Genomic DNA, 27,530 nt, shown 5'->3' with positions numbered 1-27,530 from the left:
CTTTTTGTTAAAGTTCTCACTGAATTCACCTACTCTTCCCCTAAGTTCATTGAGCATCTTTATAATCAGTGTTTTGAACTCTGCATCTGGTAAATTGTTTGACTTCATTTTTCCTGGAGTTCCATTTTGTTCTTTCATGTGGAACATGCTTCGTTGTCTCTCCATTTTTGCTGCCTTTCTGTGTTTGTTAAGTCTCCCAGTCTTATTAGCGTGGCTTTTTGTAGTAGGTGTCCAGTGGCAAAGTCCCGAGAGGGGTTCAGCTGCAGGCCAAGTTTAGCCCCAGTCTGTGCCCCTGGGACCACCTGTTAAGATTCAACAAGCAATCCACAGATGCTGTGCTTATAGTTGCCTCAAGAAGCCACACCAGAAGCCAAAGCCAGCTGTCATCAGTGTGTCTTGGCTCTGCTCAACAAGGAGCACTGAACTCTCTGAAGGCATAACTAGATGTGGCTTGGGTGGGGTTGTGAGTTGGGAGAGATGGAGTTTCAGGGACTCCGCTGGGTGGAGCAACCTCTGTTATCCAGTTTGATGACAGCTCAGCTATGGTGGCTAGGTCAGCACACCGAGAGCGGGGAGGGTTCAACAGAGGAACAATAAATACCACTGGCACTTCTGCCCAGGAGAGAGCCTCACCTCTGGCCCTCACTCTGACAACTCATTGGTGCCCTTATGGAGCCAATCTGGCACTAGTCCTCCGTGTGAGCAGGTCCATCATGGCGAAAGTCCATTCACGGACACGCCCCTTTAAGAGGTTCTCTGCAGCTTCTGGCTGCTGCTGCGACAGCCGCAGCTTCTGTCCCACTCAGCCACTGGGGACGGGGCAGCCTCTTGTCTTCACCCCCTCCTACCTTCTACCATTGCAGGTTGATTATTTCTCTCTCTAGTTGTAGTGCTTCTGTTCATCTAGATCCCAGGTGACTTTGCTTGATGTTTGCTCCATGTTTCTGTCACAACTTTGATTTGGTTGCAAGAGGGATGAACAAAGCCTTTATCATCTATGCCATTTTTTCCTGTCCTCACACTAAATGACTTTTATCTTGTTGATTAATAAGTAGAAGTTGGATAAAAAGGGCAAAAGCTCAAAAAAGTGTGTGTGGAAGGTAAGGCCAATAAAATTGGTCTATTTGCTTTGTCTTAAAAGATTTACAATATAAAAACATAAATATAAAATATAATATTATAAAATAATATATAGAAATATAACATTATGTAAAATATTATGAAAAATGCCCACAGCTTTCACAATTAGAGACTAAAGAACCCTATGATATACATATGTTCTACACTAACCTGCTAAAATATTCCATTGGTTATTCTAATTTGAAATTTTCTTAACAATATCCTGAAATCTAAGTTGTAAAACAAAATGATGGAATGATATGATTGGAATGAGGACCCAATGCTCTACCACAGGAGAAAGATAAAAATGAGAAGGAAAATACAAAAATAGGAGGGAGATATTGGTATCAAAGTGATTCTGATTGAATGCAATAAGAAAAAACACCCTGGATCAGAATATGATTTATAAGAATGGTTTTTCAGAGGAGCCAAAATAGTTTGAGGAGTCTAAATAAGCCACAATAAGTTTATAAAGGGGGGAAAAAAAGAATGTATATGGGCATATAGGAAACATATACACTATTCAAACATTCTTCTCTTTCGCTGCATTAAATAACAAAAGACTGTCCACCAATTTTATACACACATATACAATCATGAAAAAATATAGTAGCCTTAAAAATACTTTAGTTCAATTTACCATAATTAAAAAAATTTTTTTTAACCCTAACCTTAGTTTATAAACATTCAAACTGTAACTGGACAAATTTCCAGGCTCGGCACTTCCTGGCTATTTAAAAAAATTAAATTATAGTAAAATATACGTGGCACAAAATTTTTCTACATTCAAAAAATATACATCTATATTTCATTTACTAATCTAGAAATACTTTAGCTCCCCATTTTTCTCATAGTTGCCAAAAGAGAAATGTTCATAATAAATGAACCAAAAGAAATCTTAGATTGCTGATTTCCACTCTAGGTTGAAAGTACTACCACTTTCTTTTTAAGTGATCCCTCAATAATTATTATTATTTACCTGTGGAGATCTCTTATGGATAGGAACCCTTGTAAGCTGCCCATGACAATGTGCTCTCCAATTACACATATATCTGATACTTGTTCCTTTAGGACTTGAGAACATAGATACTTGCCATTTACAGAAAACAGATGCAATGCATTCTTATCCTGCAAAGATTAGATGAAGAAATTTCAATGATCTCAATTTAAAACTTAGTTTTACTATTGTTAATTAAAACTATGACTATAACAGAATGATAATTGGGTTTTAAATACTGAAACAAACATGATTATATTTAAAGAAAAAGTGTGTAGACAATATTAAAGTGATTTCAAATCAGACTGCCAAGTAAATAAATTTAAATAAGAGATTTCACTCCTCAAAAGAATTAAAATCTCATCCAGTCCAAAAAACCTTACATTCTTAAAACACAACAAATAGATTTTCTTAATTTTTAAAAAGCTTTATTATTGAAAGGAAAATAAACATATAAAATTCATGGCTTGTTTATTTATACCCTGTCTTGTGCAAAAAGAACAATTTGGTTATAATTTCCACTAAAGTTTATGAAGTCTCACATAATCAGAAATTATTTTTGAAATCATATATTATTTAGGCCAACAGAAATTCCTAAAATGAAATAAAAGCATGAGGCCAAGATTGTGATAGGGTAAGGTAAGGGTAAGGAATGAATAAACTGAATGATGAAAGAAAAACATCCTTTCTAAAATATGGTGTTCTTTCCTTCCTCAAAATGTCTCATATACATATTGTGGAAAGGAAAAGGCAAGCGTATAGTCCAGCCCTACTGCATGAAACTGTTAGATACCTTGAGGGTGGTTGTTTCTTCAATGCTGGAGTAGATGACAATATATCCTTCCCAAGATATAGCCAAATTAGGAATGGTCAAGAGCAGAGAACGCTCACAAGGTGGTCGTAAAGTCCGCATGTACTGACCTTTCTGAATAGTATGTATAATCACAGTGCCATCCTACACATAGAAAATTGAAAAAGACAAATAAAAAGAACAGCAAAAAGAGAAAATGGGCAAAAGAAATGTTGGAAAGAAACTTAGAAAATGATTATTCCACCAAAGACACATGTACCTTAGGAAAAATCCAATCTTGAAATTTCAAATAGTATTTTATTTCATAAAATGCCCACTCTTCCCTTAACTAATAACACCAGTGAAGTTCCAAAATAGAATACAGTCTCTTCAAGTTTTTCTTTTCTGTATTATTCTACTTTTGAAAAGTCCTATACAAACATAGTATAAGATTTCTATATTTTTACCAGTTCCTCTAGAAAAAAAATTTAAATATATTTCTTCTAAAATTATAGAAAAAAAAATAGCATTTCTTAAAGTTGGAATCTTACCCTTGATCCTGACACTGCCATGTCTAGCTCAGTGCTGATGCCGACACTCAATACCTCATCAGTGTGTCCATACAGAATCTGAAAGGGTTTAGGTGCTAAACCCACAGGAACACCACCCTAATATTAAAACAGAAGAGCAAAGGTAATGTTCTCATAGACTATTTTCTATAAAAAGATTTATGCTGTATTTAAACTAATTACAAACAAAGATTGCAACTAGTTCTTACCACTGAGTCTATTCACAGCAGTACTCATTCTTGTTTCTCCTTGTTTCCTCAAATTATTCTGTCTTTTGTAGCTCAAAAACTTAATCTGAATAGTTTCACAGTTAATTATTTTGGATTAATTTGAACAGGTATACTGTTTGCTCTTTTCCTCTACAGATTTATTCTTCCTTCACTTCAAAGAAACTTTTGTATTATATTTCTGAATACCTTCTCTTTTTCATTTATTGGAGTACCTATTTCAGGCACATCAATTATCTTTACGCTAACTTGTCTACAGCTATCATTCTTTTTCTAATTGTTTTCTTTTATTTCTATATTTGTATTCACTTTGATTACTATGTTAATTCTATCTTCCATGTTAATAATTTTCAGGCACATCAAATCTGTTCCTTGCTGTTTCTGCTTTATTTATTTTAATGGTATCAATTTTAATATCAGTTTGATATCAATCTCCCTTTTAAAATCTTATAATGCTATTTTATAATTTCATCTTTGAGGTCCTATTTTATTGAATCAATATTCTTATTATGCTCTTTTAACAGCATAATATTATTGCAGGAATCTCTCTGTTTTTGAGTTTTCTTCCAGAAGAAGATTCTTTCTTCATCTGCTTTTGGCATGCTTTGTTTATATATCACTGTGATATAAAACGTTTGAGTTACCATGTTACCACAAATACCAGTTACCATGGTATTTGTGTTGATTATCCCAGATAACTCTGTCCAGACCTTCTACCTGCATTATATTATGTGGATGAATTCCTCTTAACACTTTATTACCTGAGACACTAAGAGTGTCTGAGTGCTTAGTGCACTCTATTTAATTTTTAAAAATCAGGTCATTTCTATATTATGTAAGCCAATGAAGTTACTAAGAAAGATGGACCCTTCTCATTCATTTTATAAAGGCTGCATATCTCAGTACTAAATATGGTAAAGACAGAACAAAAACAGATTGCACTTACGAGTAGAGAAATAATTAAAGCACTAGCAAATAAAACCTTACAGTAAAATATAACAATACATCATGAATTATACGGATTATAAGAATTCAGGGATGGTTCAAACCTAAGACACTTCTTAACGTAACACATTACACTAAGAACAAGTAAGAGAAAAACTATAAATGAAAAAAGGAAGAGAAACTGAGAAAAACAGTTGTAAAGGACACTATTGGGACTAATGACAAAATCAGAACGTGGACTGTGAATTAGATAATGGTATTACATAAATGTTAAGTGTTCTGATGGTTATGTATAACAATGTCTTTGTTCTTAGAAAATACATACTGAAGTGTTTGGGGCAAAGAAACATGTTTCTAACTTTAAAAGTATTCAGAAAAAAAAGCTGAGAAACAGATTAGGATAAAATGTTAAGAAAAATGGCAAAAATAAACTATTTTTGTAACTTTTTTGAAATTTTATTAAAACCCTAAAAAGTTACCAAAAGAAAAAAATAGAAGGAATGTAACTACTTAAATTTAAAAAACACAACTAATGAGAACCAACAGCAAACTGTACTAAATGGCACAGCAGTAAAGGCACTTTCATCAAAATCAAGGATGCTCACTATAATTTTCTTACCCTATTGCATTAGTTAATAATGTAATAAGATAAGACAATGAAATAATTAGTATACGGGAAAAGATTTTTAAAAATCTTTATTTTCAGATCACCTTTAAGTATCATCACCTCTTCAATCCTTTTAAAAGAAAACTTAGATTTTCTAGTATTTTACTTATAAACAAAGCTATAATAAGTATCTTTATACTTAAAAAAAAGAAAATCCAAAAAATACTAATAATTATGAGAGCTGAATATAAGGATTTGGTAAGATAATTAGTTACAAAATAAGGGCACAGAAATTGAAAGTTTTTTTTTAATATTAGCAATCATCAGTCAGAAATAAAAATTACTTTAAAAATTCCACCAAAACAATAATAAAAATATGATAATTAGAAGTAAATATAACAAAGTACAGGACACGTAAGCAAAAAAATTATCAAAAATTTTATCAAAGGACATAAAAATAACACCTGAAACAAATAAGGAAAGACATTACTCATTCTGAATAGAAATAATTATAAAACTGTCCATCCATATCAAATTAACATGTAAATTGAATATGATTACATTAAAAATAAAATGCAGTTTTTTGAGGAGTATATGGTTAAAATATTTTTAAGTTTCATATGAAAGAATACTCATAAGAATAGCTGTGAACACTTTTTAAAAAGGAAACAGAGGGAGGAGAGATTTGCCTTACCAGGTAGTAATAAACTACTAAAATAAAAATATTTGATGTTGACATAGAAATAGGTTAAGTGTGAAAGAATGGGGAGTCTAGAAAAGACTTTCCACCCAGAAGTAAACAAAATCATATCTTTTTATATCCTATATTACTATAAAATATATTCTGTATTCTATATATAGCCTATTATGTAAAGTATATGCCTATATTATTTATCTATTATATATTGTTATATAATAGAAAAATTAATTACCAGTGGACTAAAGATTGAAATGTAAAAAAATAAAACAAGAAAAGTATAAAAAAAGAATTTTTAGTCAATATTTTTATAAATTTGGAGTGGGGGAAAAAACCTGTTAAACAAGGTAGAAAGTCCAGAAGCTCTAAATAAAAAAGATACTTTCTTGAACCAACATTATCATGAGAGTATAATAGGTTAATGAAAATTATAAATCTATAATTTCTAGTAATCCCTCTTGAAAGAAAAATAGGATTATTATGTTAACAAGACACAAAAAATAACTTTTTCCAGAAGAGGTTAACGAAGAGGAGCTTTGGGAAAGTAATATGAAATAACGTCATGAATCAGACAATAAACCTAGGAAAAAATGTGGTGATGAGGAGAGGCCAGAATGGAGGTGAAAGAATGCAAAGGAGCTCAAGTAATCATTTAATGCCAGAATTCACTACTCTAACAGAACATCTCAGCGCTATTCCCAGGGTGAATCTCTGATCTAAACAAAAAGTATTTAAATGTGTAAACTACCTGTTGTGTTATCTGCCATATCATACATGTAGTGTCTCTGGAACCAGAAATCAAATGTATTCCACAGTAATCTGTAGCTAAACAAGTCACAATATCTGTAAGGAAAAAAAAATTTAAATAAAATGGCTTGTTTTTGCTGGAATAGAACAGGGAAATTTTAGCTTAAGTTCAAACTATTACTAAATCAGTTGTTCTAACACGGAGAAATATAGGACTGGCTTTGAAAAAGCATTGGGGAAGAATGACACAGAAAAGCAGCAGTATTAAAATTTCTTTCAGGCCACCCTTCTTTGAGGGAGAAGAGTAGACATGGGGCAGGGAAATGCCTGAAAGAATCTTGGCAGAATATCAAGTTGCCTGAAATGAACCCACAGTAAATTCCGATATGCTTCTCTGCTTTCTCATCCCTATTCACTTTCTACTTCCACTGGGAACTACAATCCTATCTATACAACATGTGACCTTAACCAAAACGATATACTACAACTGTAAATTCACAATATAAAATACATTCTTCCTAAAGTGTAAAAACCTGAGCTAAGTGATACCTCTGGAGTCACTGGTACAGAATTAGTAGCAGGCTCCATTTCCCTTTCCTAATCGGTTTATTAAGAAAAAATTTACCGAACGTTTTAGTCTTTTGAAGAATGAGACGTGAAAAAGTACCAGGTTAAACTACATTTAACAAATTTACCTCTTTCATGTTTAACTATTAACAAAATAATAGGGCAGTTGATGTCTTATTCAACTATGATAGATTTTTGTTTACCATTTTGTCTTAAAATTCTTATTTCTATCAACCAATTTTTAAAAAGATATAGCCTAACATCTTTCAGGTGCTATAAAGCTGTATTTAATTTGTATGGTGCTTAGAATACCCAAAATATATTAGACATTCTTAAAGGAAGCACATAATACTTGTGACACTGCTCAATTAAAAAGTTCACTCCACTTCAAAGGTAAAATTTAATATACTTTATAAAGAGTATGCACTACTTTTATAGTTAGAAAAAAACAGAAAAAATTTTGGTTGGGGTGGGGAGTTAATGCTTACCCATATGTCTGATATTGTGTGAAATAATTTTGCCTTTGGTAAGTGACATCACTTGAATGCTATTATCCCAGTGTCCAGCACTGAAAAGCAACTTCGCATCATGTGATACTATAAATAGTTTAGAAGTGATCTCCAGCCCTGGAGCAAAAGGACCATTCAGACTACGCTGAGTTCTGTGAACACAATTAGATATTAGACTTTTCCTTAAAAGATCACTTAAATGTTTTTAAAATATCTCTGAAAAACAAAAAATAAGTCTCTTCAATGTTCAATTTAAAATGTATATTAATAAGTGACAGACTTCCAGAAAATACATTAATCTTACTATAGTCATGTTTTTATTAAATAAAATTTACCTAACAAATAATCTTAAAGGTTAAGCATAAAGATATTGAGACTGTGAAGGTGTGAAGATTTAAATCTTGCTTTTCAAAGCCAATTTAGTAAAATTGTCAACTCTGTAAATAGCAGCCTCAAAGTATATAGACAAACTATGATATACTGGAACCCCAGGAAAGTCAGAAAGAAACTGAGACAAGGGATACACAGGTAGATAAATGTGTACATAACAATACTCGTGAAGATCATTTTCCATTCCAACCAAAGAAAGCATTTGGATTTTATCTGCTTCACAATGAAATATGCATGCACTTAGCCAATCTAGATTCTGTAGAAAGACACAAAGAAGTGATTATACTTCAGTGTGTAAATGGTAAATGAGGACCAATTCTGACCCTTCAGCTCTAGACTTTTATTATGCAATATTAATTTGCTGAAGGTATACTTTGTGCAAAGCACAACAGTACTAAGTCCTATGTGGGATAAGAAGGAAAAGACGTCGCTCCTAATAAACTTGTAGCTAAAACAACTCAGAGTAAAAGAAACATCACCTTAACCTAAAATGTAACCTTTGGATATTTTTAAAAAATACTAAGGTAAATAATAAATTCTTAATACATAAAACACATCAAGTCTTATTCGTAAGCAATATTGTACAACAGAAATACAATTAACCTAAAAATTATTTCTAATAATTTGTTTCTATAATAGTATTATAGAAACTGTTATGTCTGTAAACCAATATCAAGTCAGGGAAAGAAAGGAGGGAAGAAAAGACAGAAAGAGGGAAGGAGAGAGGAAAAAAAATCTGGATATGTACAATATTACTTTCGAAATGAAACCAATCAATTTAGATGTTTTTCCTAGCAACAGGGTATTGACCGTATCTGATTTGCTTTGAATATTCATCTACTCACTTTGGATTTGTCACAGTTTGATCCCTAATGAATGTAAAGTAATTAGAAATGCTTCTGTCATAAGGCAGCCATCCATGGGTTCCAATAACATTATTCATGCTTACTGTTATCTGGAAAAAGAACGTATGAAAATGAAAATTATATGAAAGATTAAAGAAAGCAACATAGGATAACCAAGTACTCACATGATGTTAGCATTTATCATCTAGGGAAAAATACAGGATTATGTAAACATAAAACTCAATAAGAAAGTCTAAAACAATTTAAATATTAAAAGCTCTGTTTTTTGACCCAGCAATTGCACTTCTGGGTTTTTATCCAAAGAAAACCAAAACAATAATTTGTAAAGATCTATGCACCCTCTATGTTCATGACAGCACAATTTACAATAGCCAAGATATGGAAGCAACCTAAATGCCCATCAACAGATGGTTGGATAAAGAAGTTATGGTTCATATATAATGGAATATTACTCAGCCACATAAAAAAAATGATATCCAAGAAAGGGGATGGAAAAAGATATTGCTTTGATGGACCTAAAAGATATTTAAATCAGACAGAGAAAGATAAACACTATATGATTTCACTTATATGCAGAATCTAAGAAATTAAAAGAACAAACTAATTGAAAACAGACTCATAAATATAGAGGACAACCTGGTGATGGCCAGAGGGCAAGGGGGTTGGGGAAGCTGGGAGAATGCAGTAAAGGGTTAAAGAAGTATAAATTAGTAGATGTTATCAACCTGTAAAATCATAAGTTTATCAACCTGTAAAATCACAAGAATTCTAGCACTCGAAAAGTTCTATTATTATTTTTGTATCTTTCTCAACCTTTTTTTTTCTGAGTAAACACACAATATGCATAATTAGGAAAACAAGACTAATTCTGGAATCTGTACTGTTCACTCTGCTATGCTTACTCCATATTTTTATAATTTCTAAATGACAAAATAGAATAAGACAGACCTAGATTTGGCCCACAGGCCAGGGTCCCAAATCCCTTACTTGCTAGCTCCGTAACTTTGAGCAAGTTACTTCTGAAGAGTTTTAATTTCTCATCTGTAGAAGGGAAATAATACCGCCTCTCTCATAGGATTGTTAGGTGGATTAAATGACAAGATTCATGTATAGCACTCACTAAAATGTTCTGCATATAAACCTTAATTGATGCTGTATTATTTCTCATTTTCGTTATTATTATTACTGCTTTATAAGTTCCACTATCTAATAAGATGTTATAGCCTATTTTTCTTTTACAAAATTTCCTGGTATTTTCACATTATTCCAGATTAACTTTAGAATTATAGTAACTATTTAAAACAAAAGCTGTGTAAATAGAAGACAGATTTTTATACTTGGTCAAAGTCTATAAAAATTTTCTCCATTATTTTTTAAAAGGCTTGAAATTTTTAAAATTTTCTTTTCTTTTTTTTTTTGTAAGTTGTAATGGATAGAGATATAGCAATGTAAAGAAGGTATAAGTCAACTTACCAGTAACTCAGGACTGCCTTGAGACATAAAAGAACGAGACTGATTTTTGGGGACAATGGCCTTTATTAGTGGAATACCATCACTGATTCCCTATAAAATAAAACACATAGGGGTAGTGGCTGATTCTGCTTATCTTTATTAGGTACAAACTACTGAAAACCTCTATTTCTTTAAACAAGAATGAACCCTGTGATATAGTATTTTACTCAATCAAAACACCATTATTTAATTTAAAATGTAGAAAAGAAATTATATACCATGTTTGAATGGCACAACTCGAAACTTCTGAAACCTATTACCCTTCTTGTATTCCACAACTCTGCTGTTAAACAGAGATGTAGATCTCAAGGAGCATCCTTTTCACTGGCCATACTAACTTGAACATAAAGTAGAAAATATAGACCACAAAAGAGTACATTTCTCAAGTAAGTCAAATGGGAAAACTTATTTTTATAGAAATTTCCTTTGGGGTTTAACTTTCAAAAAATAGATCTGTTCCATTAACTGAGGCACTCCTTAAAAGCCACAACAACAAGACCAGAAAATATAGTCCTCAGAAAAAATCCGCCATTATCTTATTACAATGTAAAAGAGAATAATGATTTGAGCTAAGTCTCTTTATGTGACAATAGTTCATAAATTATACCTAACGTTTATTAGGTAAATTATAACCTAACAGTACTGGGTACATACTATATGCCAGGTGCTATTCTGAGCTTTATATAAACTAAGTAATGAATTATAAACCATATAAAGTCACAAATGATTAGACATGATGAAAATAATTTTATCAGTATTACATAATAAATATAGTATTACATGCCCATCAGATTAGGGGATAAATAGGGTGTTATGGGTTGCCCTACGTGCAGGAAAGAGTTAACGCAGCAGGACTGAGACTGCTTTCCTTGAAAAGGCCTACCTTCAAGGTTGGCCCTTTGCTGGCATCTGGGAACTTGGGAGGCAAAAACTTCCTTACACAGATTTAAAACTTGTCTTCAATGATGCAGGTGGCTCACTACGCCTAGACTACTTGTACAAAGAACATGACTTATGCTGAACACTGGCTTTTCTTTCGAGAGTCTGGAATTTTGGCATATGCTGGGTGAAGGGTGCCTATGTGATCAACCTTTAATAAAAACCATGGCTGCCGAGTTTCTAATGAGCTTCCCTGGTAGACAAAAACATGTTTTCACGTTTCATCACTGGAAGAATTAAGCACGTCCTGTGTGACTTCACTGGGAGAAGACTCTTGCACCTGGTTTCCCCCAGACTTCGCCCCACATGGCTTTCCCCTTTGCAGACGTTGCTTTGTATCCTCTCACTGCAATAACTCTTAGCTGTGAGTACAACTAACTATATGTTGAACCTGTGAGTCCTAGCAAATTCCCAAGCCTGTGGGTGGTCTTAGAAATCCAGAACACATCCTGGGAATTAGTTGTCATTTCTAAGTACTGTTTCTGTGTTCTGAGTTCCAGAAAACAAACAACTTTGTAAAGTCTGTAGTGTTAAACATGTACCTAGAAAAGGAGTGACAAAGATTAATTTTGAAAGTGCTTTCACAAACATGTGAAAACATACTTACATTAAAATATTGTGGAGCTTACCACAACATTGTTCACCTGAGTAAAATTCAATATAAACTTATAACTCATACACTACATAAAATTTTTTTTCAATGAGTTATCAAGAAATTCTATAAAGATTTCTCATGATATTAAACCTAAGGAAACGCATTACAATGATGTTCTCTCTAATGCAGAGTTTGACAAAGTAGACCTGTAAGACAAATTCAGCCTATCACCTGTTTTGTAAGCTATGAGTAAGCTAAGAAAGGTTTTACATTTTTAAATGGTTATATATATATATAAGTTTATCAGCCTGTACTGCATGAGAGCTATTGCTTTTTCTATGCATATCTCCCAACTATTCCTACTTTTTATCATTTTTTCTTCTGCCAAAAGAGTTAATATTATCTATCCTAATCAAATTCATAGGTATAAACACATTTCATATCTACATTCTGAATTATTCAAAGTAATTCAATATGTATATTTAAATATTAGAATTTGAAGGTACTCTTTCAATTACAGCATTAACTATTTTGTTTTATTTGACTACTCCCTATATTAGCAATTAACAATCTGACTTATTGGTCCATACTTTATACATGAGCAGACATTATAATTAAGAGTTATTTTAGACTCCCTCTAAATATCACATTAACTGTCACAAAAAGCAATTTAAATGAAATTATTTATTCTTCCTGGTCAGGAAAATATGAAATAGAAGAACGAGAGCCAAGAGAAATAGTTCAGACTACCAGTCAATAGAAAACAAAAGCTTTCAATAAGATTGTTTTAAAAACAGAACAGATAATTCAGAATTATTTTCTATTTTGGATTAAATATTATAATTCATCTCCTACATTAAAGATCTGAGGTGTACAGAATTCACAGAGAAAACTCTTTGATGCTACCATGTTGGATATTACCTCCACAAAAAATGACTTGAGTTCAGGGAGGTGTTGAAATAGGTTTAGGGTTGAAGACTCTGTTTTGGTCTGCTTCTGCACTGCTTCCTCTGCTGATAACCTAGGAGGGTGTGGTTCCTTCAAAATAATTTTAACAAAAAATAATTTCATAATTATATTAAAACATCTCTTACTGTATTCATACATACTAGGCTCTAGCTACAATGAATTATATAGCACACACTGTTGCTAATTCCAGGTCATTGCTCAGACTATTCTCTCAGCAAAGTTCCTACCCTCTTCATTTCTAGAGAAACAGTTCTTCTACTTCAAAGTTTTTCTTATTGACATCCCTCTAAATTTCTAAGTCAGAATTAATTATTCTCTTATGTTATTTTTCTCCACATATTACTTTATTTAGTATTTTATTTAGCACTTATTTCTATGTTGGATTACATATAGTTCTTTTTGGTCTGTCTTCCTCAACTAGCAATAAGTAACTTAAAGTAAAAAAGAAGTCTATTCATTCAATGATTTTCAACACCTAGAACAGTATCTTAAATATGGTGCTTAATGTTTTGTAACATTAAATGCATTGTTCAAAAATCATAAATTATAATATAGGTAAATCTTTAATTCCAAAAATAAGATTGAAATGTCAATATTAGCAAAATCAAATTATAGATATTGCTGCATTTCTTTTCGAATAAACTATTCCTCAATTTTAATGTCAGAGACATAGACTATTACCGCCTTCTTAAGTAAAAAGAAAATGATAAATCAAAGTAACACTGCAAAAGCAGTTAAAATGCAGAATAGAATTTTATCTAAAGGGGATTTTTCTATCTTCATAAAATATTAGATTATAGGTAATATATATAACAGCTATTAAGTACTTCAGCATTTAGCTCTCAAACATCCATGTATTATTTACTTTATTTTAAATAAAAGATGTTTTTCGTGTCGTTTTTATGTTGATAAAAACAAATTAGCACTACTCTTGTAAAAAAAAAAAAGTAAAATATTATGATGCAAAATATTATAGAATCTATTTCAAAGCCCAAAGAAGTGTTTTATTGTTACTTTTGGCTTCAATCAGCAGGTAAGTGACAAATCACTGATTTCAAATGTGACTTTTCTATAAAAACCAATTTTGGAGGTACCAGTGTTGCTAAGGAATAGTAACAATTACAAAGTTTCGTCTGATAACTAAATTAACAGAAGTATATCTATAAGGCAGAGTTAGATACACTGCTGCTGTAATAGCTGTGGAGATTTTAATTCAACAAATATTTACTGCACACATACTATATACAAGAAAAATATAAAAATAATTAGGAGAAGGTTGCTGTCTTTAACATGTTTATAATATAGTGAGGCAAATAAATATACAACTAAGGCAGAAAGTGTCGAAATTAGGATAACAGCCCATACAGCTCTGAATTCAGAGGAAATATGGCATGGTAGAAAGGCTTTGGAGTTAGATGGTCATACATCCAAATCTTGCCCCAGTTACATTCCAGCTGTGTAAACTTGGAAAAGGTAGTATTTGATTTATCTAAGGTGTGTGGGCTATGTATTAATTTCCATGAGGCTTGGCTTCATCATCTGAAAAATGAGGATAATTGAATATTTACTGTGAGGGTTAGGTAAATCACCTAACACTGTGCTTGTATAAGGAAGTATTGACTTAATAAGTGGTATATTATTGTGTATTTCTTATTTCTAAATTCATTTACTAACAAAGATCAAGATATCTTTGAAACCTAAAATTAGATTAACTTCTATGAATCTAAAGCTGTATACAATCAGGTCAATAATTTCACTTCAGATACCATATGAGGAAAGAAATATAGTAATATTTATAATTTGATTTTATGTTATATATTATAAAATTTGAGTTTTAGGACTAGATTTGGGCTCTGAATGGTAAGTGCCCTTTTTGGGCAGATGTTGGCTACTAAAAATTCTTATAAGTCCTCTGTGATTTAAGAGTAATTGACTGTATATGTGGATTTTTGACTATAATATTTTGTTATTTCAAAATAGGAACAATCATTTAAACCTATTTTTTTATAAAGTGACAGTATATTTTTCCCAAATTCTAAATAATTCTGAAATAAGGTTTTACACCATTAAAATCCTTGAAAATACTGGTAGTACTATTACTTAGCAATTAAATTCTAGACTTCTTATGTAATGAACAATTTTTATGATTTACCTTTAACAGTTGACAAGGTGTTTGCCCAAAATTATTAATCATCCCTTCTAAGGCTTTTCTTTCCTTCTCATCTGTTAAGGCATCCAGATCCACAGCTCCTAAAACCAGGATAAGTAGTCAACTCACTATAGAGTAAAAATAAATCAGCGAGCCACACAAGTGGTTAATATATCAGAGACTGATTAGTATATTTTCATCAAAATATTATTCCATTCTTTAACTTATAAGAACATTGTAAGAGGTAATTTAAAAAAAAAAACAGTAAAACTTCCTAATTAAATATGTATAAGAATAAATTCCATCCACTACTTAGAATCATAATATTTTAAACAAATCAACTGGTAGTCTATAAAAGTTTCTCTTGGAAAAATACAAACTATACTCATAGTACACCTAATTGTTTTCCTTATGATAGTCCAGCTGAAACAAGTGTAATAACTACATAAAAATATTGCTATAAAATACTGCTTCTCTAACAAATAATTGGAAAGGTGATATTATGATTAACTGATTATACCCAGCCATACCTAATATAGATTACATGGTTATTAATTAGCCAAACTAGGTCAGTCTGATTTCAAAGTCTATACTCCAAACCACCATACTATACTACCTCCCTACAAAACTATTATAGAATGAAAACATGTTTGTCTATCAAAAGACACGTGGGCTCTGCTCAAATTCATATTATTTCATACTATTTACAATCTTTAGAACTATTAGGTCTAGTAAAGGATTAGAAAAGAAAGAACTACTTCTTAAGCCTTTTAAAGCCTTCAGAAAATGTTCTTGATCCTGAGCTAATGAATATTAGAATAATGTCAACTTATTTATCATTTGAAGAATTTGTTATCTGTAACTCTAAAGGTTTTCTTTCAAAGTTGGCTAACAACTTAATACTGAATACTTAATTTAGGACCCAAGTGAATAGGACACAAAAGGCCAGAGATAAAAAAAACTTTTATGTCTCCAATAATTGACATTTAAAATTAGATTTGCATATATACTCTTAACTACTATTTTTTATAAAAGCAGGTCTCTTTATCTTTCAAATAGAAAAGATCACTAACACTATTTTTTAAATGTAGTCTTTCTCATGTAAAATAGTTATGTCCAAAATACCATGTATAAACACACATTAAATAATACTTTCTATATATAATGCAAGAAAAAAAGCATATAGGCTTATACCTTCATAACTACAGTAATAGAAAACATTGAGTGCCTCCACTGCAGCTGGTCCCCTCTGTTTATAGCCAAAAATAAGATCTATCCATTCATGAAGATGAGCAGAAACATATTCAGACTCCTATAAAAAGGACGAATGCAATAATTAACATAAAGATACCTTCCAACTAACTACAATGTAAAGGTGGGTACTTTTTAAAGCAAAATCAAATTAAACATTTCCACACAAAATCTTACCACTTTAAATAAAATTATCGTAAAATCTTGTTAAACTTTTACTATTTACTACTATCTTGACTATATTCTATCTTGTACAATGTAGACATATTTGTTAATATTGCTACAAATGCATCTCCTAACTAATGGGTAAAGAAAATAACATAAATCTTCTAATAGCTCAAATATTAACGACAAAAAAATTAATGATAGCTCTGGAACACGTCTTTGTTGTGCAATTTCCAGTGAAAAAGTTGTCTAAAACTTCAAGGAAAGAAATGAAACCACAATAGAGTAGATTAAAAATGCTCCAAATCACTCCCTCCATTTCACCCTATCTAGCCCCACCAAGAGGTGGACTGGATGGCAGGCAGAGGCCTGAATGACCACCTAGAGCCTCCAAGGCGACTTAAAGGCAATAAGAAAATTGTTATTGGAGACAGGAGAAAAGGGGACCATGTTTTCATTACATGAAATTTAGAAAAGGTACCTAATGAACTTGTGGATATGGGGATGGAGATTTCCAGGCAGAATGTTTTTACGTGCTAACTGGCCTCTTTTAGATGCCTGTGATAACATGTAGGAGGAGTAATATGAGCTTAAAAAAAAAAAAAAACTGTTTGGGGTTTAAGCATAATTTTAAAAAACATAAAGGAGCCAGGTCTTGCTGGGTTCAAAATAAAATTATTTATTTCTAATATCGCTAGAGAGCAAAGACTTTTGAAGTGACAAATGGCCTAAGTTAATGATCAAATCAATGTCACCAGTAAAATACAGTCTCAGGTGAAGTTTAGTCCAAGAGCGTGGCTGTCAAACAATCTGTTGAGACCTCAAAGATTTAAGGTTGTGCATCATAGTTGCACTCAAAACAGAGCATCTCAAGAATTCTACAGAAAAAAGAGACAATAGGTCCCAAATGGAGTCACTTGTGCTAAGCCCCACATCAGCAAACCAAGACTTATTATCTAACCTCATTGCAGCTTCAGCCTCTCCCAGGAATATGATCTATAACCAGACAATCTGGAATTACGTGATCAGTCCTAGTAAGGTAATCTGCATGACAGAACTTTGACCATGTCTGAAATAGTCCACTTTGTTAGAAACATCCTTTTCCTTCTTCCTTTCTGCCTATAAAAACTTTTCATTTTGTACAACAGCTTAGAGACCCTTTCTATTTGCTAGATGGGATGTTGCCTATATCCTGAATCACTGAATAAAGCCAAATAGATCTTCAAATTTACTCAGTTGAATTTTTTTTTTCTTTTTTTTAACAAGAATCTTAAGGGCATTTTCCCACAGTAGCCTGCCTCTCAGCCCAAAAGAGATAAGGGACTGTTTTGCAAAGTAACATGGAATGGTTTTTGTCCAATCACAAAATGTTTAAAGAAACTGTATTAGTTCAGACTGAAAGAGAATCTGTTCAGAAAAGACAGAACTTTGGCTTCCAAGTTACTATGGTTAGTAAAGAAGCTGATAAAGATACTCATATAAACAAAATTATTTTTAATAAAAAAGAATGACTCAAAGCAGGTGTGTGGGGGTGGGGGTTGTCCAAGAGCCCAAGGGTAGAACAAAAGAGCCATGGAGAACCACTCCTAGGGAATAGCACTAGACCCTAATAAAGGAACTGAGCACATGTCCCTGCTGGAATTCTGAGTTGTTATAAACCAGCTACTACAGTGTCTCTTGTTTTCTCTCCATTTAGAATAGGAGTGTCTATTACTCTTCTGTTCTTGTCACACCACTGTTGTTACATGGGGGCAGAAAACTTGTTTTTTTTACTTCTCAGTCTTTTGATCCAAGAGAAGACACTCCCGAGTAGTTTCACTCACACATGAACCTGATTTAGATGAATAACAAGATTCTGGACGTCAGGCCTCAAGCCTTAATACAGGAATCAGCAAACTACTGCCTGTGGGCCAAATATTACTAGCTGCCAGATTTGTACACAAGTACAACACAGCCACACCCATTTCTTTTGCACTACAATGGCAGAATTTTGACACACACTTTATACACAATGAAAATATTTACTATCTGGTTCTTTATAGGAAAGTTTAAAGACCCCTGCCTTAAAGAGATGAAACTTTGGAAGGGTCTTGAGAAGAAATATGCATAATTTGCATGTTGGAGAAAAGTGAATAATCTGGGGCTAGAGGGGCAGACTCTGCGTGGTGGATTAAAAGTAGCTGCAAATTCTTTCTCAGTTCCATCCCTGAGAGATGAAGTTTTTTTCCCTTCATTTTGAATCTGCCCTGATTCTGTTATTGTTTAACCATTACAAAGCGGCATAAGTGATGCTGTGACACTTCACAGCCTTAAGCCTTAAGAAAGTGTGGAAGCTTCCACTTTTGTACTCTTGGGGAGCCCTGAACAGCCATGTAAGAAGTCTAGCTACCCAGGTAGAGAGACCACATGAAGAGCTATCCTAAGATTATATGACGAGAGAGAAAAGTCCAGCACCCCAGTGTCTCAATGAAGTCTCCAGATGACTCTAGACTCAGTTGCCAATTACTCTAAGGGTATGGGAACCTCAAACAAGACCAGGAGAACTGCCCAGATGAGACCAGTCAACTTACAGAAATGTGAGAGATGATATAATGGCTGTAGTTTAAAGCCACTAAATTTTGGAATAGTTTGTTACACAGCAATGCATAACTGAAACATAACTTCTAACATTTTATTAATAAGGAGCATGTCTTCATGAAATCCTTGGACTCCCTAATGCATGTCAAAAATAATACAGAAAAAAGCATCTGAGAAGTTCCTGGCTAGCTATAAAAGATTACTTTTCAGAGTTGCTTTATCAACCCCACCATCCCCAATTCCTTAATCAAATATTATAATCTAATCCTGAATTTGGTAAATTTGACAAACTATGTACTAATGACAAGGAATATTTCCAAGTATTGGCCTAGTTAGTTTCAGAGTCGGCAACATTTCAGTTTAGATAGAGAACTAAGTGTGTTATTGTGGAGAAAAAAAAATACATTGCCTGCAAGATAATTACACAAAATCAACATTAAACTAACTCTCAATAGTCGTTTGATTCCAAACTGGAAATTTAGCTAAAAATTAGTAATATCTTTTCAAGTGGCATTTAGGATTTAGCTATTTTAGTAAAAAACTTACTGAAATCCTTCAGAGAAAACAAAACGTACTTATCCTTATAAGATTTCAAACAAATGTGGGAACTACAAAACATCAAACTATAACAGCTTGGTGACTGAAATACTTTCACATACAACAAGCAAATATATTATAGAACTGAAATTTTTCTTTTTTGCTATATATCCATGGGACTGTACTATACCTTCACAATATCAGATTTATAACCTCAAAATAAATTACATAATACTTTCTAAAACATCATCTATAACAGATTACAAATTAATCTAGAAAAATAATTAATAGTCAGATATACCCTAGTCCATCCTCTGGAAAACACATACATCTTTATCTTAATCTCACTAATAACTAAATACAAAAATCTTACCAGAGCTTTCCTATGTTTATAGATGAAATCTTCAGCTGACTTAGCCCATTTGGGGAGAATGACATCATTTACTAGTTCTTTGGAAACTTGTAGACGACCCAAGTTAAATTCTAAGATGTGTAAAATAAATGTATCAAGTCATTTTAGATTTAAATAAATCAAGTAAAACAAATATGAGGGCACATTCCTTAGGAAAACTGAATGCTTTGTTTCTTCTTTAGTTACAAGTGAAAGGTGAGAATAAAGTTCTCTTCTTGATCTAAATTTACTGAACACGTAAATATAATTATCTACTGGAATGCATTTATCAGCTGATTAAAAAAGTAAATGAAAATAAAAGTTTTAAGTTAGTTATTACAAGGTAGATCAGATTCATAATTGTTGTTGTTGTTGAGGAAAATGAGGTAAACTATAGCTATGACCAAAACCTTAATCTGAACAAAAACTCAATATTAAGAATTCTTCTTTAATTCTTATATGAATTAAAAATAATTAACTTATTCCCTCTAATAGTTAATTTACAAAATACAGCTCCTTGTAACTTTTTGGTTTAACTTAAAACTGAAACTCACTCAATGGAAGAGTTATACTTGTCTATAGAAGAACAATACATTTACGTACAACTATTCTAAATAGATACTGATATCATAAAGATTTGCTCATGTTAGAACATATTATTTTGATAAAATTATACCAAAGATGGTGTTTTCTTATTCATACAGTGTAGGAAGGAAAAAGTGTTAACACAAAAGGCCTTCATAAAAGAAACTGTCTTAAAATATCAGTGTGTCCCAAAGTAGGAGAGAGGTTTAATATCATAGAATGATAGGACACACTGGCTCTGTTAACCCAATCACTGAATAGCAGATGTTTGTCGCCCACCTGAGAGCCATTCTCCATATATGGAAGAACCTTGATTTTATTCAAGTTGTCTATCCCTGCCCTGTAATTCATGCCTGATGCAGGTGACTGATATAGGGGTTGGTATACGACCCAGCTCTGGGCAATAATAGGTGGTTATAAGAAAGGGTTTTTCAGTCTTAAGAAATGACACAAAGAATTAACAGTCCCACTTCTAAACCACTATTTTATCTGCCTATGATACCTAGAACTGTTGGTCATTTGTAACCATGAGAAGAACTAGCCAAGGACAAAGCCAAAACACTTAGAATAGCAGAGTGAAAATTCAGAAGGAACTTTGCTTGGATGATATTGTTAAGCTATTTGAAACTACCACATCTCAGAATTTTTATGAGAAAAATAATAAAATTTTCTTGCTTGCACAATTATGAGTTGGTTTTATTAAAATCTGTTTTAGTAAGTACTATAATACTAATATTGTTTTTTGGCATTCTAACTAATATACTTTGCGTACGCCCACCTAGCTCATTTCAAAGAAAGAGGCGATGTATAGTTAGAAATGGAACCCACCGGGACAGCAGTGCAAGACAGCAACTGGCTCTGGTGAATGTCAGAAATTGTCAAGCTAAGAGTACCTTAAATTCTACATGTAAATTTAATCTGCTCATCCCTCCAATACCATATACTCTGTTTTAGGAGACTCCAGTCCTTTGACTAAGCATCCAGACTCAGTCAATCGATTCACTTGATTTTCTGAAAGTGACCAATTCTAACCACCTTAATGTGAGAATCAGATGCCCTGTTTCTAATTGCCTGTCCCAAGGTGCATGACCAAAGGACATGAAGCCCTGATATGCTTTCCCCAACAAGTAATTTGATTGAGCAAGCAAAGGGTCAAACATTAACATTACATGGCAAGGGAGGAAAAATAAGTTGGTAATGGTCCTCTGACACTGTGAATTTCCCTAAAGAACATCAATAGTAACAATCTTGCCAATTTCTTTATTTGTGCTCTAACTAAATCTAAAACTACCTCATAGAAAAACTACTTGGATATTCTTAAAGACTGTATTTAGCTCCATGATTCTCTACTTTAAAAACATGGTTTTTCAAATACTGTGGTAACTTAATGCCTGTCATTTTTTTCAATTTGCCTCCTGTCTTTTGCTCGAAATGAGGAGTCAGCAAACTTTTTAAGTAAAGGGTCAAAGAATAAGCATTTCTGGCTTTGTGAGCCCCATGGCCTCTGATGCAACTACTCAGATCTGCTGTTACTCTGTGAAAGCAGTCAATCTGTATGTAAATGAATTGGCTGGCTGTGTTCCAACAAAATTTTATTTATAAACACAGGAATTTGTCCAAATTTTGCCCATGAACTTGTAGTTTGCTGATCCCTGGTCTAAATTTTCATCTTATTTAATTCAAACACTTTTAACCTGTATGGCTGAAATAGCATATGCCCATTTGCTTCTCTAGTGAACACTACTCAAACAAATTCTCTTACAAAATTAAATTTGACTCTATTATCTTAGTTCACTGCAGCACTTCCCTGGAAGGTAAGACTAGTATCTGGGCATCTACTAAGCCCTGTCACTAAATAATAGTCAGAATGAACATTTAATAATCTATAGGACATCATAAAAATGTCCTGAAAGATATTTTTCAGGATACTCCATGAGACTTGTAGAGTCAAATATTTAATCTCCTATTTCTTACGATTTTGATTTTCCAAAAACTCTGGGAAATAGAAGAATTCAGGAATAAGTTCCTTCACATCATTTGGATTGTCCATGAGAGCCTGCCAGGTAGCAGGGATGGAATGGAACTGTCGATCTGCACAATCGAACCTACATGTGGAGGTTGAAAGAGAACAGTAAATACTGAATTAGAGAAATAGAGCAACAAGCATGAAACAAACCTTTAAACTCCTTTCAAGTTTCCTAATGATTAGAGTTTTTCTTAACTTTTTATTTAATGTCTAAAGATCAAATTACAATTTGATCTCCTTCTTATGACAATCTATCTTCCTTACTCTGTTGTCAGGAATAAATACTATCATTTTAATCAATAGCATCATCTTTGTTAAAATAGTTGAAAATCAAATGACAGTGGAGAAAATTTTCAAGTAATTAAATTACACTTGATTTTAGCTAAAAGTCTGAGAAGCGATCAAGTAATTAAATATAAACTTAATCTATCTTTAAAAAATGGCCTGTCACATAATTTTTGCTAAGTAAAATTTATTACAGAAAGTGAATGTTATTTGGATCTTTTTAAATCAAAGTTTAAATATCAAAGTATTATAGTAGTAATATATGTGGTTAACAGATCTAGTGGAATGCTGCTATTTAATCCTTCTATACATAAATATCTTTACAAATTTGCTAAAAACCAAAGGGTAATTAACAAAATAATTCTGTGGCTAAAGGTTTTATATTTTACTTGGATATACTATTATCTTCTTATAATGTTATATTTAAGTTCCATCATGTGCCTCTGGTAGTTGAAAGATGTTCACGTGGTTATGCAGCAATTTGATTATTCTTTCTCTAATCACAAAAGGCATAAACTCATTCTGTTCCATCTCCAATTTTGTTTTCCTCGATTTATTAAGTAATGACTTACTAACTAAAACTGATGATGAATTTGACTCTTTTTGTGCCTACAAATCTTAGTTTGAGGAGGAGCAAAACTTAGCAGAACACTGAATTTAATTATAGTCAATGATTGGGTCATCAATAGAGAGTCTAATGTAAAGTAACATTTGAAGATGTGTAGTATCCAAATTCAAGAAGACATGCAGCTTTAATGGTAGAATCTTTTTGTTTTGATTGGAGAAAACAGCTTTATTGAGATATAATTAACATACATATAATTTACTCTTTTTAAGTGGAATATTCAATGGTTTTAGTATATTCATAGTTGTACATTCATCACAATTAATTTTAGAACACTTTCATTATTCCAAAAAGAAACCCTGTATCTATTGGCTGGCAATCTTCATTCACCCTACCTCCACCCCCTAATATACTTTCTGTCTCTATGGATTTGCCTATTTTGGATATTTCATATAAATCATACAATATGTGGCCTTAGTGTCTGGCTTCTTTAATTTATCATATTTTTTTCACGGCTCACACATGTAGGATGGATCAAGTTTTCATTTCTTATATTCAATCATGGCCAACTAACATTCCATTGTATGAACATACCACATTTTATTTATTCTTTTATTAGTAGATGGACATTTGGGTGTTTCCATTTTTTGTCTATATAAATAATGTTGCTGTGTACATTCATGTTCAAGTTTTTGTGTGAACATATTTTCAGTTATCTTGTGTATATATCTAAGAGTAGAATTGCTGGATCTTGAGGTAATTCTATGTTTATCCCTCTGAAGAACTGCCAAACTGTTTTCCATAGCTCCATCACTTTACATTCCCACTAGCAGTAAATAAAGATTCCAATTACTCAACATGTTCACTGACATTAGGTATTATGTCTTGATTATAGCCATCGTTGTGGGTATGAAGAGATATCTCAATGTGGTTTTGATTTAAATTTCTCTGATGACCAATGATGTTAAGGACCTTTTCAAATGTTTATTGGACATTCGTATATCTTCTTTAGAGAAATGTCCATTCAGATCTTTTGTGTCCAGTAATCAAATGGATCACTGGTCTTTTTATCATTGTGTTATATGGGTTCTTTATATAATCTAGATGCAAGGCCCTTATTAGATGCACAATTTGAAAATAATTTCTCCCACTGAATGAGTTATCTTTTCACTTTCTTAATGGTGTCCTTTGAAGTATAAACAGAATCTATGTTTGAAGTTTTGTGAAAAATCGTTTATTCAGAAAATTATTAAAAGCTGAAAAGATCCAGTTATACTTCTCGGGGGCGGGGGGGTGGAAATTACTTGCTATCGTGGTAAAGTAACATTTGAAGATGTGTAGTAATTTTGAAAGATAAAAGCTACATACAAAGAGAGCAGAACAGGCAATGTATACATAGCTTTTGATTGGGTAGGAAAGGCAAAATGGTAATGCTAAACAGTAAAGCAACACAGAAAATGGAGACAAAATGTGAATAGGTAGAGAGCTACCTAAACGATTCACTGGGGAACTGAGGAATCATGAAGTTCATTTCTTTAGGATCATTATGAAAATGTGTAATGTAGGTAAGTTATAAAACTGACAGGTAATACAGTGGCATCATAGCCCTGTTTGAGCTACTACTAATAATCTAAGAACCCCTTGTTCTTCCTTCTTTTTATTCCTCTTCATTAAGAAATATTCTTAGGAGGACTACACAGGCATTGGTTAGGGTTGAATATCTGGTAGATGTCTTGATCTAGGTCTAAATCAGTTCTAACTCTAAATCCCTCGTGGGTTCCTAAAACCAGTAAGGATCACAAAAGTACACTGGGTAACAGTAAAAAGGAATTCTCCTTAAAAGTTATTTGTGTAAATCAATTTGAGTGACCCATTCTCAAACTAGTCTGGCTATTTTTTTTCTAGAGGCTATATGAATCAAAATCTAATAGAGGAAAAAAAAAAGAGATATGACCTGGTTATACAGCACATGACATGAAGGCAACTCATTTTCAACATTAACTTGTAGTCTTAAGAAAACAGTGTATTTACCCAAAACATACCTTCCACTCTGAAGCTGGATGTGGAGTGTGGTGAATGGTTCTGTACGAATAAGATAGTGCATAACCCCAGCAGAATTTGAATAGTGAGTACCATAGTGAAATTTATCAATAGTACCCATAGGATCCTCGAAATTTTCATATCTAAAAAAGAAAACTGAAGTTTTGTAACCATGATAGTAAAATGAGGAGGACATAAGCTTGTATTGCATTATTGAAAACACAGATTTAGGAAGTCCTTTTCAATGTTTCATTATCTATGTATTTGTATCATCATACTATGTTAATACATGAAAAAAAATTTTACTAATTAATACCTTTTTCTGAACAATAAAATATCAGTTATACTGAATTCTGGAACAGTTCTGTATTATGCAATAATACATGTTCGCTGTGGATAAATCAGAAAACACAGAAAACCAAAAAAGAAGAAACTTAAAATCAACTATAATTGCACTTCCCTGAGATAATTAATATTTTGGTGAATATCTGTTAATCCTTAATATATAAATGAATACACAAATATGGTTCTATATTAAAGTACTTCACATAATATATTGTTCACAACTTACTTTTTCATTTAACAATATTCTATTAATGTCTTTCGAAATGACCAGTCTATTTTTAATAGTTATATGGTATGTATAACAGATACGTGTATAAATGTATGACAATTTAAACTATTTTTTATGTTTAGATATTTAGGCTGTTTCTATTTTCTGCTATTGTAAGTGATGTGATAATCAGATATTCATTTTGGCCAAGATAAAGAAAAAAACATATGGAGAATCAGTCAATAACCATGAAAATGAATGCCTAAAAATCTAAAGGTCAAAGATGAAGGAAGGAGAGAGTGGAGAGGAAGAAGGTCTAAACCAGATTATTAGCAAAGGGTATACATAGTAATTCTGCAAACATGATCACTGATATTCATAGGTCATGATTTGAATGGTGACATCTGAATTAGTGGGTATAAAATCTGAATAAGAATGAACAGTATTTCAATAAAAGGCAATAAACACTGACATTTTTAAACCAAAATACTAATCAGTTCATCAACCTGAGGCCAATTTCTTTTATATAGAAATCATTAATGTTCAGAGGAATAAAGATTGTTTCCAGGTCAAAGTCATTTGTACCTATGCAAAAAAATATACTATTGAAATTTAAAACAACTTGTATCTTTGATTACCAATAAGTTGTTATATGACATGTATTTCCTGTGAGATAGTGTTAATTTAAAAACTTTTATTTTGTTATTGTCAGAAAAAAATGTTTGACTAATAGCAGTGAGGTAATACATATTCAGCAAAATTCCTCTAGTAAGTCAAATCAAATATTAAATACTATAAAAAGTCCTGGGGAAGATTTGCAAATAAAAAGTAAAAAAAAAAAAAAAGAATAATGTACCAGTACTATATACTCCTAAATATATCTACAACTAAGTTTGTTTGCAAAACAATTCTTTGTCCTTATTATTAGAAATCATAACTGACAACTCATCCACAAATTCACATGGAGAAAAAGGGAAATTAAAATTAGGTCAGCAGCTTGCTTAAAAAAAAAACTAGGAGACATTTACAAGATGGATCATAAATATACAGAACTATAAAATCTTTCTTTCCTTATTAAAATGACACTTTTAAAATTTCCACACATTTACTGTTTTTTGTTGATATTGTTTGTGAATAATGGGTTAGTATTATTAATTTTATTTCTACTAAAATTATATTAGATGGATATTCTTATATATTAGATTAGTACATTATTAAGTCTAAAATACTTGGGGAGAAAAGTCTCAAGAACCTATTATCCTTTAACACACATTTATTACAAGGTGAAAAGAAATTCTAAACATCAATTTAAATTTGGCAAAGAAGAGAAATAAACAGACTGTAGTTAAAAATACTTGAAG

General features: G+C 32.1%; 1 protein-coding gene across 12 annotated transcripts in view; it reads right to left on the bottom strand.

The window, feature by feature from the left end:
- NBEAL1 (neurobeachin like 1) overlaps positions 1–27,530 on the bottom strand; it is a 129,123-nt gene that overhangs the window by 10,870 nt on the left and 90,723 nt on the right. For 11 of the 12 annotated variants that reach the window (XM_025039263.1, XM_015596596.2, XM_015596597.2 and 8 more), the window contains 13 exons: positions 25,619–25,759; positions 22,675–22,805; positions 20,098–20,207; positions 16,389–16,506; positions 15,198–15,295; positions 12,998–13,114; positions 10,504–10,593; positions 9,010–9,119; positions 7,754–7,926; positions 6,700–6,794; positions 3,458–3,574; positions 2,910–3,071; positions 2,099–2,247 (listed from right to left, as the gene is read on the bottom strand). In XM_025039263.1, coding sequence (XP_024895031.1) covers positions 2,099–2,247; positions 2,910–3,071; positions 3,458–3,574; positions 6,700–6,794; positions 7,754–7,926; positions 9,010–9,119; positions 10,504–10,593; positions 12,998–13,114; positions 15,198–15,295; positions 16,389–16,506; positions 20,098–20,207; positions 22,675–22,805; positions 25,619–25,759 — 1,611 coding nt within the window. Of the gene's footprint in view, positions 1–2,098; positions 2,248–2,909; positions 3,072–3,457; positions 3,575–6,699; positions 6,795–7,753; positions 7,927–9,009; positions 9,120–10,503; positions 10,594–12,997; positions 13,115–15,197; positions 15,296–16,388; positions 16,507–20,097; positions 20,208–22,674; positions 22,806–25,618; positions 25,760–27,530 lie in introns of those variants that run through there. The other variant, XM_025039270.1, reaches the window with a different exon arrangement.

The sequence above is a fragment of the Pteropus alecto genome, unplaced genomic scaffold (assembly GCF_000325575.1).
Source record: "Pteropus alecto unplaced genomic scaffold, ASM32557v1 scaffold3, whole genome shotgun sequence".
NCBI classification, from domain to species: domain Eukaryota; kingdom Metazoa; phylum Chordata; class Mammalia; order Chiroptera; family Pteropodidae; genus Pteropus; species Pteropus alecto.
Note: the sequence above shows the minus strand (reverse complement) of the source record. Positions and strands in the feature narration are given on the sequence as shown.